The 16,859-nt window shown below is 34.3% G+C and overlaps 1 protein-coding gene across 1 annotated transcript in view; it reads left to right on the forward strand.

Annotated features, from left to right (window-relative positions):
* Positions 1-16,859, forward strand: part of HMCN1 (hemicentin 1) — a 132,611-nt gene that overhangs the window by 36,617 nt on the left and 79,135 nt on the right. Inside the window, 14 exon segments of the mRNA XM_072420118.1 lie at positions 189-316; positions 1,462-1,722; positions 1,849-1,944; positions 3,291-3,485; positions 5,561-5,691; positions 6,496-6,643; positions 7,466-7,592; positions 7,948-8,102; positions 9,439-9,717; positions 10,790-11,071; positions 12,212-12,320; positions 12,582-12,751; positions 15,482-15,633; positions 16,195-16,318. Coding sequence (XP_072276219.1) covers positions 189-316; positions 1,462-1,722; positions 1,849-1,944; positions 3,291-3,485; positions 5,561-5,691; positions 6,496-6,643; positions 7,466-7,592; positions 7,948-8,102; positions 9,439-9,717; positions 10,790-11,071; positions 12,212-12,320; positions 12,582-12,751; positions 15,482-15,633; positions 16,195-16,318 — 2,357 coding nt within the window.

Raw genomic sequence — 16,859 nt, forward strand, 5'->3', positions numbered from 1 at the left:
TTCAAACTTGCCTACCCATCTTCTTTTGTCTCCTAAACCCTCACTACTTACCCTTCACTACCCACCACTACATTTAAATACTGTTTATTATTATTATTGTTATTAACTATATTAATAATAAAAATAACAATATTAATACTATATATATTTTTTTCTGTCCCTAAACTGTTTTGATGTGTTTATTGTAGGCACAATATCCTACCAACTGGTTCAATGAAGATATCAGACATTCGGGTTACTGATTCTGGAACGTATACTTGTGTGGCTACAAACATAGCAGGAAATGTGACACAAATAGTAACACTGAATGTATATGGTATGTATTTGTTCATACACTCAAAATATCCAGTCCGGTAGCTAAAGTGTGACTAAAGCTGATAGAAGTTCTGAGAACCTGAACATGATAACCTAAACCTCCAAAGGCAGAAATGTTTTGAACCATAAAATAGACATTGTTTAATCATGTTCTAGCTCAGACTTACCTACCTAATTATTTTTAAAGAATGTGGAAAATGCATAATGAAAAACTTTTGAACTGTGCTATTGAATAATTTCATTTTCCTAAATGAGCATTTTCCTGTTTTTAACCAATCAACATTCTGACTGATAATGTGAAATTTTTCAAAAAATCAAAATAATGTTTTTTTTAATGCAGTAAACCAGATCTGTTATAGTGTACATGTCAAAGTTTATCAAAGTTCTTTAAGACTATCATGGAAGAACCTGAGTGATCTAGCAAACCTGGATTTTTTTTTAATCATTTGCTATTAGCTAGCAAATGTTTTCCAACCTGGACCAGATCCATTTCAGGTTTGCTGGATCACTCACTCTTCCCCATAAAAGTCTATCATCTCCAGTCTTGAGGATCTTTAATAAATCAAACTAAATATGATTTTAAGAAAAAAACTGACAACTGTTTAGCAAAGAGCCACCAAACATTTAAATCTTTATAAATAGCCCCAACGTGGTAAAATTGGGACAAGGATGGATAAATAACAATATTTATATTTCACTATCTGCAGTACATGTTCATTTATAAGTGTAAGCATGTCTAATAGGGTCCCAGCTCTGTATTAAAAAATACAAATCTGCATATGATTGTATGTAATAGGTATAAGACATTTGTAATTAAAATGTGTGAAAACAACCAAGAGAAATACATATATTTTATATTATATATACATTCAGAGGAGATTTGAGCATATTTTTGGATGCCATGTGGGAGTATTCCCATAAAGCTTGAAGAAGGCTGTGGGGAAGACCCATGCTACATTGTCAGGATGGCAGGGCATCCTGAAACTACCAGCAAGAACATGACGCCATAGTTGGGCAAAGGGAAGTTACCTGCCCATACTGATTTCCATGTGATTACCATATGATGATAGGATAAATATTATATTCTGTATAGTTTTACTGCTATGTACTAAACATTTATTTTTCATTTTTCACTTTTTTCCATAGTCCCTCCCAAAATCCAACGTGGCCCTCAAGTTATAAGAATACATGTTAAACAAAGCTTTGAAATTGCCTGTATAAGTCAAGGGATCCCACCACCAAGAACAACCTGGTTGAAAGATGGAAGATCATTAGATTTGGAGGAAAGGCTTCAACACTTTACCATTAAAGTTGCTAGTGCTGAACTTTCAGATGCTGGGGTGTACACTTGCATTGCCAGTAATTTGGTTGGTCAGGACAGTGCCAACGTGACAATAGAGGTTCAAGGTAAAAAAGATGATTTACTGAGCACAGGAGTTTAGTATTTAAAATATCTTAGTAAATATTATGTATACCTATATTTTTTGAATGCAAGAGTTTTATTTCTTATCTCTTTGTTTGCTTTCATTATAGCACCTCCTACGTTATCTGACTTGGAACCTCCTTATGACAAAACACACCAAGAAAGGCTTTCTAGTCAACAGGTTGCATTTCCCTGCCCTGCAAAAGGTATTTATAAAGTCAGGACTTTACATAGACAGACACAAGGGGTCTTTAGTTATGCCATGCAATTATTGGTTTCTTAGATTTGTATAGGACCACAATTTACACAGACAACTTTATGTGGCATGATCTTTCACAAATGTTTTAAAACTTTTTTTTAATCTAAATAAACCTAAATGACACACAATGAAACACATTTCAGTTTTCATTTTATCGAGCTAGCAAGACAGAATGCAGGCAAATGTTTGTATTTCTAATCAACTGTTTATTGCCACATTCAGACCTCTATAGACACCTCCAAAAAGGAGATCTCATGGGCAATGTCTGTTAGCTGGATATTTCCTGGCCAGATGTTTTTGTTTATTTGAAAGAAACTGAGTGGGTGGCAGGGTAATGTACAGCCTATACATTTTTCATGTCTATATGGCAGCCAGGTGGCCCAGACTTTTAGTGATCAAATCACTTCTGGACATGTGACTATCCTCCAAAAAGTGTTACCAACTTCCATATGTACCATTTAATTATCTAGATCAATTCAAAAAATTTTGATTGTTGACTTGACCGAAATATTGCCTCAAGCAAGTATGACATTTTATTTTTCCCCTTATTCAATCTTTAACTAACGGGCTGATATACTAAAGTAAAGAAGGATAATAACCCTTAGTGATAATGCAATCAGAAAAACTAATAATTCTTGCAAACTAGAGCATACTAACTTTGATGCATCAGGAGATGTTGAACTTCTTCAGAGAGACCAATGATGCCACATAGAGCGCTAAGGAACTTCTCTGTAGCATGCTGGTATGACTGCAGAGAAACTGTAAGACTCTGCATACCCTCAGATATGTTAACCTAAATATTTTAGCTAATTATAACCCAAGTATAGTTGGGATTAAAAAAAATGTCCATTCAACTATTCCTTAACTATGATATCATTTTATATCTAATTTGGTATACCATAGGAAGTACATGTGCACATGTGTGTACTTATTAGAAAACATTTCTGCTTTAAATTATCCATAAAGCTTGTATGCAAAATCCTCATATTTACAAAGACAATCATTATGTTACAAGTCTCACAGACTTTACTAATGTTGCATGCCTGACTTGTTACATTTCATCTTTGGCAAAGCATAACGGTGCCTTGTCTATTATCTGCACCAATACAGTTCTAGCCAAAATCAAATTAATATGAAAGCAGCAGAATTTTTGAATCATCTCCTTTCAGACATAAGAGTTCTTTGTTATTCATTTACAATAATATAATAAACGTAGATTACATTTAAAAATTGTAATGCAGTTTATACCAGAACCAATTAAAATACGTGTTTCTTCTGTATTTTTCAAATTAGGTAATCCAAAACCAGTTATTAAATGGTTACGTAACAATAAAGAGTTAGATGGGACTGAACCTGGTATCAACATTACAGAAGATGGGTCACTGCTCATTATCAGTTCCTTGACACCAAATGACAATGGAGAGTATAAGTGTGTGGCCACCAATAAAGCGGGACTGACAGAAAGGAAATACAATTTGAAAGTCCATGGTAAAGTTTAGTTATCTTTCAGTCTGTCTTATCTAGCATATCTAAAATTGCAGGAAAGCAGTTGTGTGTGTTCTTGTGTTTAAAAGCTACCAAGCTACTGTAAGTTTTTCTGTGGACAGAAGGAACAATTCTATACAAAACTGGGCATTGAGCAAATATTCAGAAGCCCTAAACGCACAAATTTCCCAGCTTCTTGCACATATTGCCATTTAGTGTCAATTTATAAGCATCTAGGTTTGAGAGCTGCCAATGTGCTTACCAGGATCTGTCACTGACACAGCTATGATGCACCACACATATATGCAGTTAGGTGACAGCCAGTCAATGTCAAACATCAGCTTAGGTTGTGAACTATTCTCGAGCCATAATCTTAATATTACGTTATTCAATCATGTGCAAGCAAAAATAATTTTTTTTCCTATTTTGAGTTTAATTTTTTTTTTTTATTTTGTTCTACTTTTTTATTTTGTTATAGCATTTTATGTGGTGAATTAGTTGTGTCCTATTATTTCAGCTTTTTTATTTTGGATTTTTAAAGCTGTGGCACCAGCTTCCAGGCAGATGTTAAAGAGAATTGTCCAAATATGTATTTGTCAAAAATCATAAAATACATATCATTTTAATGTATTTTTGTGCCAGTTCCATGTGTCTTTTTGGACGTTATTTAAAACAGTGAATGTGACATTCACTTGATGTTTACATGTATTTATTCTTTCCCTTTAATTTGAAACACCAAGAGGATGTGTCTGCAGCCTTAAGAGGTAAAACAAAGCTTTTGAAAAGGGGTTACAGAGCATATAAGAAAACCATAAATAAAATACTCAACAACATATAGTGCAAAAGAAAAAAAAACAAAAAAAAATTAGGAATTAGAACTGTGGTTCTTGTGCTGCTCCCAATGGCAACCACTTCTGCACCCATTTGTTCTTTATGGGCAGCCATGGGTGTGAGGAGTGCATGTTTCAGAGGTGTAAATAGGCAGCAACTGCACTGCAGACTCACCACCAGACTGAAGGAGTACCGATGTTGCAATGATTCTAAAATGCTTCAACAAAAAAAATTGGTATACTCACCTCTAGCCACTGCCTGTGGTGTCTAGACTGGATTACATATTCATCCTTCTGGTGAGACTCCAGTAAAAGCCGAGTAGCCTAAGGGGTGGTTCAGACCTGCTACAGATTTGAGCGATCCTGCGTGACTACCTGTGGTTGGCAATTTGCCACTCGGTCACTACACTACTGGTTCTTAAAGAAGTACTAGTACAGCTCAGTGATGACCCTATTTGTTTCCTGTGGAGCGTTTCCTGAGAGGCGGAGGTTAATGCACCCCAGCCTCACCGTCAGTGTGAACATAGGCTAAATCTCCAGCACAGTGCAGTAACATCTTTTTTCTACTCCGCATTCCCTGTGATCTTTTCTGTATAAATTATAACATCACACTTTGCAGTACGGTAGACAAAGTGTAAAGTAAGTATATTTACTTTTTATTAACTTGGAAGCAAAATAAAACAAATAAAATAATTTACTTTACATGGAATATTGTTTCCTAAAACTACAAACAGGTTGTAGAAGGAAGAAGTTAAACATGACAGCACTAAAACCATTTATCTGAATGAAGCTTTTAAACTTGGTTATGTGGATGAGATAGGTCAGTAAAGTTGCTTCATCAATATTAATTGAATTCACGATCAATATATAGAATGCAGTAGAAGTTTCTGCTTTTGTAGTAGTAGTTCTGCATCAATAGCTGTAACCTCACTTAATCACTGGACCCATTTCTTTCTGAGCCTTAGGCTGTTTAATTTATTTGCTTTGATGTGTGCCTCGCTTGTCACATTTCCTGAATCCTCCTCAAATGTTTAGTGAGTGCCAAGCATCTAATTTAATGCAGATGCTCAAGAACAGTACAGTGACTCATTCTCACACATGGTATTATTAGCCTACAGAACATAGCAATTAGACACTTGTGTAAACATATGCTTCCTTTTGCAAATTTGCACATACTTTGTTAATTATCTGTAGGAACAAATTTCTAATGGTGTGTCCACTTTTAATTGCCTTAAATCTTCTTTATAGATCCTCCAGCTATTAAAGACAAGGAAAAATTGACAAATGTATCCATTTTGTTAAATCATGACACAAGTTTATTTTGTGATGCCACTGGAAGCCCACCACCTCTTATCACATGGTATAATGGAAGTACTCAGGTAAATGTAATATGAGTCCCACTTATTTTTACATGAATGCTATATTATATTTAATAAGGCATCAATTTTGGCACACATTGGGCCTCCAAGGCTGGAGAGGATATACTTTAATCAGTGAAGCCAGATCCATTCCAGGTTTGCTGGATTACCCAATTTTACTGATGAAAGTGTGAAAGATGAAAGTCCCCCCCAGCCTTGGAGAGCTTTATTAAATTAGACCCTTTAACTTCTGTAATGGACCTGAAATTATATATGTATTTTTCTAGAGGGCCTTGCATTTTCTTCTGTCCCTGGCAGCTCTTTTGAAACATTCTGTCCCCAAGACTACATGAGGATGTATCCCTTACATTTCATGGCTATGCCAACAGACTTGTTCTCTTGCAGAGAAGATTAAGTTCTCAAAGCAGTACTATCACTTTGTGCTTCAGCATTTCCCTTTAATTTCTCCCCCAGTCTCAGCCAACACTATACTTTCAGGCTAAATAATGCGGAGCATAACTTAACTCACCTTCTGAGAACCCAGTGACAAGGACACAAGGAATGTGTCATCAAGCCGTACTGGACCCACAAAAGAATGGTGCGAAGAACAAGGCCCACTTTACTACATGAGTGCAGCTTTCCCTTTTTCCTAATATGTTATTTAAAAGTGATTTTATTGTCTGTGAGTTTGTATAGTTTTTGCATGATATTTCCTTAAAAATATTATATTTATCATCTATTTTTTTAGGTGATTCATTATTATAATTTGTCAGTAGTAACATGAGCAATCTGTAATTCATTTGTATAGCTGTCATTTTATTTTAGGTAATTGAAAGTGACAATATCAAGATTTCAGAAAAAGGAAGAATTCTAAAGATTTTAAAGACATCCTTGTCACATACTGGAATCTTTACTTGCACCGCCAGCAACATTGCAGGAAGTGCTGAGAAACACTTCTTTGTAGATGTGTTGGGTAAGTTAACTTCGATACATATAACAAAATGTAATACAGAGGAAATAGGTTTCCCACGTGTAGTCAACGCGTTTCTTGCTTGTTCAGGGATTACCAGTTTGTCTTAGAACCTTGTTACTCCTTATGCATAAGGCATGGAGTAGTTACAATTAATCATTTCAGATTTGATGCTAGGCTTCACTGCAGAGACAAGTGTACACTATCAAAACCAGAAGGGGTGGAGAGCCACTTTAACAGTGTGCTGCAGTAACAGGTTCATATTAGGTTTGAGAAGAGCGTTTTACCAAATAACACTGGAGACAGTGAAGTGCTGGGACTATGATTAGCGTCTGTGAGGTGATGAGTGGCTACCTCTTTGTCTTTTTTTTCAGCACTGAAATATGTATTTAGAATTTTTTATTTTTGATATCTAAAAAACGTGTGATTTTTTTACTGTTAAAATCTGTCATAAAATACCTTTAGCCTGTTGACCTCCTATTTTATTTGTTAAGGCACTAAACACCTTCTAAAAGAGTAAATTGTTCACTTTCAATGGAAAAGGTTTTTGTTCTTGTTTTTGGTAAAGTCTTTAGATCTATTAAAACATTATGCATGCATTCCCAAAGCAGAAAGCAAAGCAAGCATACTCTTTGCATGTTCTCATTTGACTAAACAGTTGTATAAGTAAAGTTGCAAATAGCCTAATTGTCTAAGTATATGCACAGTTTTTGGTTTTAGACTATTCAAATAGGATTTTTGTTTGAATTTTGGTTGCCAGAATAACTTGCTTTTCATGTATGTATAAAATATGTATAAAAACATAATATGTCATCATTTTTTTAGAAGCTCCTGAAGTTGCAGGTAGGGGAACAGTCAGTGACATTTCTGTAATTATTGGACGAGAAGCTAAGTTAATCTGTAAGGTAAAAGGAATCCCGCATCCAGCTATCCAGTGGTTCAAAGATAATAGGTAAGACATATAAAATTCTGGTATACTGGTATTCATTGTAGCAATATTGGGCCATCCTTTCTGGGTTTTATCTCCAAATGCCCTAGAGGGGCAAAAGTTTAAGGATCAGTGCACATTCTACAAACAAAATTGAACAAAACATATAGATCACATGTAGTTGGATACAAGTTGTTGCTAAAACATTTGTGCATTTCTAATGAGACGTGAGATATTTCCATGAGGGAAGATCCTATTAGTAGAGGCCTAATGAAATATAAAGCGACAGCAAATGATTTGTCTCTAACTATAAATGTCTTTCTTATGAGAACAAGTATTATTTCTATGTAGTATCCTAATTATATTTTTTTTATTATAGGTTAGTTGGTGGAGAGGACACAAACATTAACATCCTAGAAAATGGGCAAATTTTGTACATACAGAACTCACGTTTAACTGACAGTGGACATTATAAGTGTGTAGCAACCAATTCAGCTGGCTTGCAAACTAAAGAAACTAAACTAACAGTTATTGGTAAGTAAAATGTAATGTTACAATAATGATTTACTTTATCTACTCACCTCTTTTACCCAAAAGTTGCTTAAGAATGATTGTACTGCAGGTTCATATAAACCTGCAAATTCCCATGCACATGTACCTGCAAATGCACAATTTGTGAGCACATTTAGTATATAATTTATTGATAACAGAATTTACAGTGCTGTACCAGATGCAGCATGAAAAATGCCAAAATAAAAACAAAAAACTGGTAACAAGTTTATGAGTATGTCATTCCAATATGTGGTATTTATTAGCTAGTCTTTTAGTCTTTGTTATAAGCATTAGCATATGAAATTGTGCAAGTGCACTTGTCATGGCAGCATAATGTCTATGCATGTATACACTGTAATTCTTCCAGTTCAGACTGCATTTAGGTCTTTTTACTTTAATATTTTTTTTTAATAATTATGAGTATTTACCTTTATTGGAATAATTGTGCCCTGTATACAGATTTGTTCCTATCTAAGATGTGATCAGAAAGATGTGACTCAAAAACATTACAGAAAATACCATTTATATTCATCGCCTGTCCCCTCTGCAATAAAGGATGATGCAATTTAATGATTAGGTTTAGTTCTGCTTAAAGCATGCTACTGCTATGCCTGTACGGTTCTTGGCCATATACATATATATGGAATGTGTGTAATGTGCCCGGTTATGTGCAATAGAGGCATATTATGAACAAATGTAAGGGGGGTAAATATAAATGATTTGCCAGCCATTTTGGCCAATAGTCATCTGTTTATTCCTTTATCATTTACTACAGTGACTGTTGTGCAGTCTTAGTTTTAATATGCATTTAAACAAGCAATACATAGAGATATAAATGTGTACAAAATAACAGCTGAAATGATGGTCGAAAAAAGTATAAATTTAGCCCCAAGTATTATTTGGGTATATGCTCACAATTGGTACGTTGGTGTATATAACTTGTCAAATGAATCAGAAGAATATTTACGGTCTGTGAAAGAAAGTAAATGAAGTCCACGCAGCATATGGTCCACTTTTACAGCCTGTGCTGATGGGCCTTGGGTTTGTGTTGTGGCATTAAACATCATGAAACACATTTAAAATCAATCTACATGTGCATTTGACGTTCTTTAAGGAAGATTTGAAAAGAGATTCTGTAAACTTGTATAGAAATTGAAAAGCTACCTGAAGTAAAACAGAAACTTGTTTACGCTGACCCCAACAGTATAGAAGTCTTTAGTAATGCTCAAAAATGATCAACAGCAGATAAATATCTACTTCTTTTTTATACATTTAAAATAACACTGAAATGATGTTACAAAATGCTTTATTTTTGCAGCTCCACCTACTATTAAGAATGAAAACACTACAACAGAGTTATATTTGAATGTGGACAGCGGAGTCAGCCTTGAATGTGATGTCTGGGGAATTCCACAACCTAAAATAACATGGTACAAAGATGGTGTAAGAATTGAGGGCAGCACATATATAAGTATCACAGAAAATGGCAAATATCTTCATATTTCAGAGGTGAAGGTTACACATTCAGGCAAATACAAGTGTTATGTAACAAATTCTGCAGGACATGCTGAGAAATATTATCTGCTTGATGTTTATGGTAAGTTAAATTCTCTTGATGATTTCAGTATTTATATTTACACTGATCCATACATTTGTAATGAGTTGAAGCACATAAATATATTTTATTAAAGTAGTATGTAAGCTGTTATATTTAAGTAGGATATTATCAAAGTTGTATAGAAAAACTGTTTGCTGAAACTTGTTGTAGTTCCCAATAACAACCAGTAGGTGGTGCAGTCTGAGTAATATCGCCAACATGGAATAACCTGTCCTCAAATATAATTGCAGCAACACCTGAGAATGAGTTTATCAGATTAATCTGAAAGCAGACCTGTCAGTATCAAGACTGCATGTTGGCATTATACGGAGCAAAAAAGCTGATAATTCTACATTTCAAGAAAAACTTGTATTTTATTAGATAATACTCAATTATTTCGTTCTAGCCAAAATACTGTGTCTATGTGTAATTTCTAAATGTCTGCCTGTTGGAAAAAAAGAATATTGAATACATATGAACAGTATCCTCTCCTCCACTAATCATTCACTGTGATTGGTATAACACTGTAGGATTGCAGCACGCAATGTAGGACACAGAAGCAGGGGATTGATCAACAGGAGACAACACAGCTATACCGACTACGATAGGAAAAGTGTTCCATTCATGCATCACTTTACTTTACAGTAAAAAATAGTCAAGTCAAGACTAAATATAATGGGCTAAGAAATGACTGCTTTTAATAATATAAAAATAATATAAATAAAATACAATATAGATATAAAAATAGATGTGCAAACTCTTAAGATCTGCCTTCTTTTTATATAACATTACTATTTTTTTTAATAAAACCAGAAATGTTCTTTGGGAAAGGGGACGTTGAGAAATAAGGGGGAATCAAAATGAAAATGTATGTAATAGGGTGATGTATTAGCTAAAGCAGGATATGTACTTAGTCAATTTTTAGCATATTTATTTTAAAACAAAATTTCTCAGTTTGAAGATTAACATGACCATACCTATAATTCATTTATTGCTCAAATGTGTCTGATATAAAAACTCTGCTTTTTTCTGCTTTACAACTCTAATATTGTTACAATTGTAATCCATCCAGTTCCAGCTTCAATTGATGGAGATTTGAGCAAGCCACAAAGCACAAAGGCTATAGTAGGTAAAACACTTATACTGGAGTGTGAAGCCAGAGGACATCCATTACCTTTAATCACTTGGCTGAAAGAAGGAGTGCCTATAGAGATAAATGACAACACACGTCTACTGTATAATGGTAAAAGACTGGAGATAAAGTCAACCAAGGATTCTGACCAAGGACAGTATATCTGTGTGGCTACAAATCTTGCAGGAGAAGCTGAAATGATATACAATGTTCATATCTTAGGTTAGTTGAATGCCATCCATACCACTTTTATATTTCTTGACTATTTATTATATATTATTTATTAAATCTGAACTCCAAGCATTTATAAAACAACACTGATTATTGCAGTTAGGTATTTAAAAATATTTGTGTGTATATTTAAATGCAACCAATATGGTGCTTGAGTTTGACGTGGTACCAGCCTGTTCTCTACACAATACAATGGTGATTGGACAAGGGAAAGGAAGGACTCCAAACCTTGCAAATGTACATGAAGAAACATGTTGATAGTATAGCTCACTGATTAGCTTCTGGCTTATTGTACTGTAAATGTTTTGCAAAAGTAAAACGAGTCAGGTCACCAGATTGGCTGAGCTGTCTGTTCAAGATTACCAGAAGTACAAGAGGTGCTGAAACATCACATTTAGGCCTGAAGTCTCAAAAGTAGCATTTACAATCTTTACAACATGAGTGGCATATAAACTAAGGTCCTACCATCTCAAAGCCTAGAAATCTTGTAAAGCAGTGGTTAGTGTATAAATAATTAATGTGGTTACATGTTATTTAACATACTGGGAATATGGTAATCTCTTGACAAATAAGGTCTAAAAGCTAGGTCAGGTCAGGTGGCTTTATTTACTTCAGGGAAATGAATAATACCAGAGTGGACCCACTATGAGCATAAATAGTGTGCTTGTGTTATGGTTTGAATGGTCAAGGATATTTGTGAACCCAGGACATTAAATTTCTGATTTAGTACAGCAAGTAATAATATTTATTGTGTAAACTGCAGTCACTTTTTCAATGTATATAAAACATTGGGGTTTTTTACCCATAAACCTTAGATAAGTTGACCCTTTTATGATTCTGCCTTAGAAAAAAAAACACCCACACAAAATCACAAATACATACTAAGTTCCAGGAATGCGCTTTATGTTAAAAAAACAGTGTGCTAAATAAAGGAGTAACTTGATTTTGCTGCATTCTTGTGTTTGGAATGGTCAAAGCTTGCACTTTTGTGGATTTGTTTTATGCATGCAGACTGTGGTACCCACTGCACACTGTGAAAATATAATGAGGTCATTTTTGGCATGGTTCGTCATACTATGTTTCTATAAATTATTGTATTTCTAAAAATATTGTTCTATACAATTTGTACAGTACCACCAACTATAGAGGATACCGAATATTCAGAAGAGTACACCATCATTGCCAGTAATCCTTTGGAGCTAGAATGTTATGATAAAGGAACGCCCCTTCCAGCTGTAATGTAAGATGCAAGTATATTTATTTATACATCATTAGAAGACATTTGTCATGTTATTGGTATAATCATATTCTTATTATTTTATGTATTATAGAAGCCAGTAATGAAAAAGAATTCTGTTTTATTTTTTTAGTAGAACATTTAAAACTACCATATGTTCTGCCCATATTACAAGTAGAATAAAGTATTCACAGATTATTTTAATGCTTTACAGAAAAACCAAAGCCTATAAAGATTGTGAATGTTTCCTTTCATTTTTAACAGGTGGCTAAAAAATGGAATTCCTCTTGAGCCAAACAACGATTTACAAATTCAAGCCAATGGACAAAAGCTGATAATTCCAAGCTCTGACTCATCTGATAGTGGAGTTTATGAATGTGTTGTAAAAAATGAAGCGGGGACAAGCAGAAAAATGTTCAATGTCAATGTTCATGGTAAATAACATACACTCTTTTTTATTTTTTAAAGATACACATACATTTGCTGCAAAAATAAAATACAAGCATACAGATGTGTCTGCATGTATGAAAAGAAGAGTCTCTAACTTTCCTGACACATTTAGATGCTTTCTACTCGAAGAGATTAAGCAAAGTGTCAGGCTTGTGCTTAGGATCAATCCACACACACACCAACATTCTTATTGGTTTATTGTTATTAAGGAAAATGCCAATTTTGCTAAACAGCCTCTAGTTTAGCAAAATAAAATTGTGCTGGGCTGAAGTTACATTATCCACATGCATGAGTAAAGAAAAGAATGAAAAAAGCAAAAACAGAAAAAACTATCATCTCCTACTCCTGCATTTCGATACTTTATGGAACAACCTCAGTCAAGGCAGTGCAATATTCACTCTTCTTAACATTCCACTCTTCTAAATCAGAACTATTGAATTACGGTTAAATTGTAAAATGGATGGTGACTGTTGGTGCTCTGACTAGACCATGCACGGCTTTTTCTTCTTTAGGGACATCCATTTTTCTTCTATACTGATAAGTATTCCAGTCTTTCATGCAGAGAAACATCTCCACAACAGGATGCTACAATCTCTATGCTTTAGTGTTGAGGCTAAATAGTTTACCTTAGACCTCATATGACCATATTACTTTTTTCCATTTGGCCTCAGAATCTTCAAGATGTATTTGGCAAAGCTGAATTAAAAATTCATGTGACTTTTCTTTAGTAGTGGCTTTTTGCAACCCCGCCATACAATTAACATTTGTAAAATTGCTGATACATGCACACTGTGGCCATTTTTTTTCTAAGCCTCCTGTAAGTGCTTTAAAATTCCTAAATGCTTTCTGGTAGCCTCCGTGACCAGTTACCTTTTTATTCTGCTGACCATTTTAATGGGATACTTCAGTCTAGAGAGTGTCCTAGTAGTACCAAATGCTTTACAATTTTAGTATAGATTAATATTTATAGACTTCCCTGTGGTCTGATTGATAAAGCCTGTTGTGCTACTAAAACATTTGATTTTTTTTTTCATTCAAAGCATTTATTTTTCTGTCAATCTCTTGACTTGTACACTTCTACAACATGAGATCTTTTGACAGTGCCTTGGCACCCTTAGTTGATTGTCTGCTTCCAATTGCACCACCAAGCACAGGAATAGCTCTTTTCATGCTGACCTAATCCAAATTATTGCAATTAATCACAGGTAGAAGCCAGCTAAGTAGCAAGGTATGCAATGGATTAGATGATTAGTTAAATCTGAATAAGTTTACAACTATTTTTAGGAGGGAGGTAATCCTTTTTCTATCTAATCGATTCTGTATTTTATTTTATTTATTTTTCTAAATATTTTAAATATTTTATTTTTTTTCTAAATTGTTGCTATTACATCTTTCACTTGTTATAATTTGCATTGTGAAAACAGTTGGAATATTTATTTTGTGTGCATGTCTTTTCAAAAAAAGCAAGTATTTTCAAAGCGTTAATTATTTTTTATACCAACTGTACATGTGCTAAGTGCTGTCAGCTCTGCACAATTTTCTTTTGCTGAACTACTCAGACCCACCTACTCTCCTATCCCCTTAACATATAATCCAATCATTTTTAGTCCCCAAAAAAGGACTAGAATAGCTAAATATTATGCTTGACCTATACCACTTACAGTAGAAAACAAAATACTTTCAATTATACAATAATTCACTAAAAGATAGAACATAGCCATAGTTAATTGTTAGAGTTTACATACATTTAAATTGATTATGACACAGAACTTTTGATTTCACATACAAAAATATTTGAAAATTTCAACAGCAATCAAGCCAGATTCAGGTCAAATGTAAGTTTGGACAAAACATGTGACTATTATTTTACATTAGTTAACACTTGATAGATGAATTACCTAATTATGTACACCATTTGTAAATAATTGCACATTCCTGACATTCTAATAATTTGCATAGACTCAGATGTATAAGCCAAGGTGCCTGCTGTTTATTTTTGGAAAATTAGAATCACTGTCCAAAAAATGCACAATGTACTATAATGTTTTAGTAAATAAAAGTAAAAAGCCAGTGAAATAAGGTTTTTGGCTTGTATTGCTAGGTGTAGCCAGAATAGCTTAGTCTCCTCTATTTAAAAATGTAGCACCAATCCCATTAATATCATCTTTTGTTCTTAAAATATCTGATATCTAACAAATTTGCCTATTTTTACAGGTATAAACTGGAACAGAGGTCCCCAACCCCCAGACCTGTGAGACGGCTGTGGACCATGGCTCTGGCTGATGCACCCACCAGCAGGTTCAGGAGAAGGACCCTGCTTTGGGGGGGACAAACCAGCCAGAGCTGCAGACCACGTCTCCTGGAGACATCATAGGGTCAGGGCGGTGGGCAGGGTGGTCCAGAGACACAACACACCCACTCAGACCTGCAATGGGAGAATGGGTGGGTTATGGCATCCTGACATCACCCTGGGGGGAAGTTTCTTCCCCTTTGAGTGACACACTGCTCTCCGCGCATGCACGGTCCGGAGTCCATGAGATTAGTGGTCCGTGACCGGCAAAAGGTTGGGGACCACTGTATTGGAGGATCTAGTCTTTACAGAGGTCATTTTGCTTCCACTACAATATATAAATACTTTAATTATCTTTGTTGCTTAGTTTTATCAATGCACAAATACTTATAAAGCAATACCATTTGTGTTTTTTATTTTGCAGTCGAACCTTCCATTAAACCTGAGCAGTCACCATTATCTGTTGTTATGCACAAACCTGTAACTTTACAGTGTATTGCTAGTGGAATTCCTAGCCCACAAATCACATGGTTGAAAGATGGACTACCATTAAATATTATTAAAGGAAACATTTCTGTGAGTATAAACATTATAATTAAATATGTGGTCACTTTAATGTGTCTTTGCATCTTTTATTTTTATGCACAACATATTACCCAGAATGGCCTTTACTCTTTTCTGTAGGCTTACCACAAAATTTCATAGATGTGGCTCAGTTAAGAATTGAACCTTGCGTGGCAAACTAATTGGGCCATGAGAGGAATAAGCAGGACCCTAGCAGGGATGCAAACCAAACATAAAAAATATGCATGTAATTAGTTCATAATTGGGGGTTTATGTTGTACTTGTTTTATATTATTGTTTTTTCAGCTATTGATTGTACTGTTTTAAATTATACATTTTATTACATTATACAAATATATATATTTATAATATATATAATACATTAATACATAATATTTACATATTGTATATCTACATTATACTAGTATTGCTGATTGTTGTTAAAAATTCTTTATTTATGCTGCAGCCATATATTTGCACAAATATTATTAGTTCATCCTGATCTGTTTATCTTCATAATAAGACAGGTGGATGTCAATCCAACTACAATGTTTGCATTTTGATTTTGTATAGGTGGAATCATTTGGCCGCATTTTACACTTTCAAAGCACATTGGCAGAGGATGCAGGAAAGTATACCTGTGTGGCAAGCAATGCAGCTGGGGAGGCTGAACAAAGCATATGGTTGAATATCTATGGTAAATCATATATGTACATAATAGATATGTCTTCTGATGGTATTACAATCAAAAGAAATAGAGAATGAAAAGGAATCAAGGGAACAAACATAACTAATTGTTAGATTGTCTTTACCCCAGTTATCCCACTACATAGAACAAAGAAAATATAAAAATGTTGAATGAAAGCTCATGTCAAGTCTACAAAGAACGAGGATTAAGAAATTATTTTTTGTTCTATAGTCTTAACTGGGGTTGATATTTATTCCTCAAATAGCCACACACCCATTTAGTACTTATATATGTCAAGTCTACAGCATGGTAATCCTTTATTTATTGTACAGGTATAGAGAGAATAGTTTTCTGGCTGTGCTGTATTTATTTACATTTAAACCTCTGCAAAGAGCCAGAAATATTTACTAGACACCTTTTAAAGAATAATCATGTAGAAATGTGTTTTTTGATAAAGGTTACTGTCAATTTAACATGTACATATGTGAAAAGTGGGTACATAAGGGCATTGACAGAAAATCACAAAACGGGCATGATTTATTAAAGCTCT

Source organism: Pyxicephalus adspersus, chromosome 8 (assembly GCF_032062135.1).
Source record: "Pyxicephalus adspersus chromosome 8, UCB_Pads_2.0, whole genome shotgun sequence".
NCBI lineage: Eukaryota > Metazoa > Chordata > Amphibia > Anura > Pyxicephalidae > Pyxicephalus > Pyxicephalus adspersus.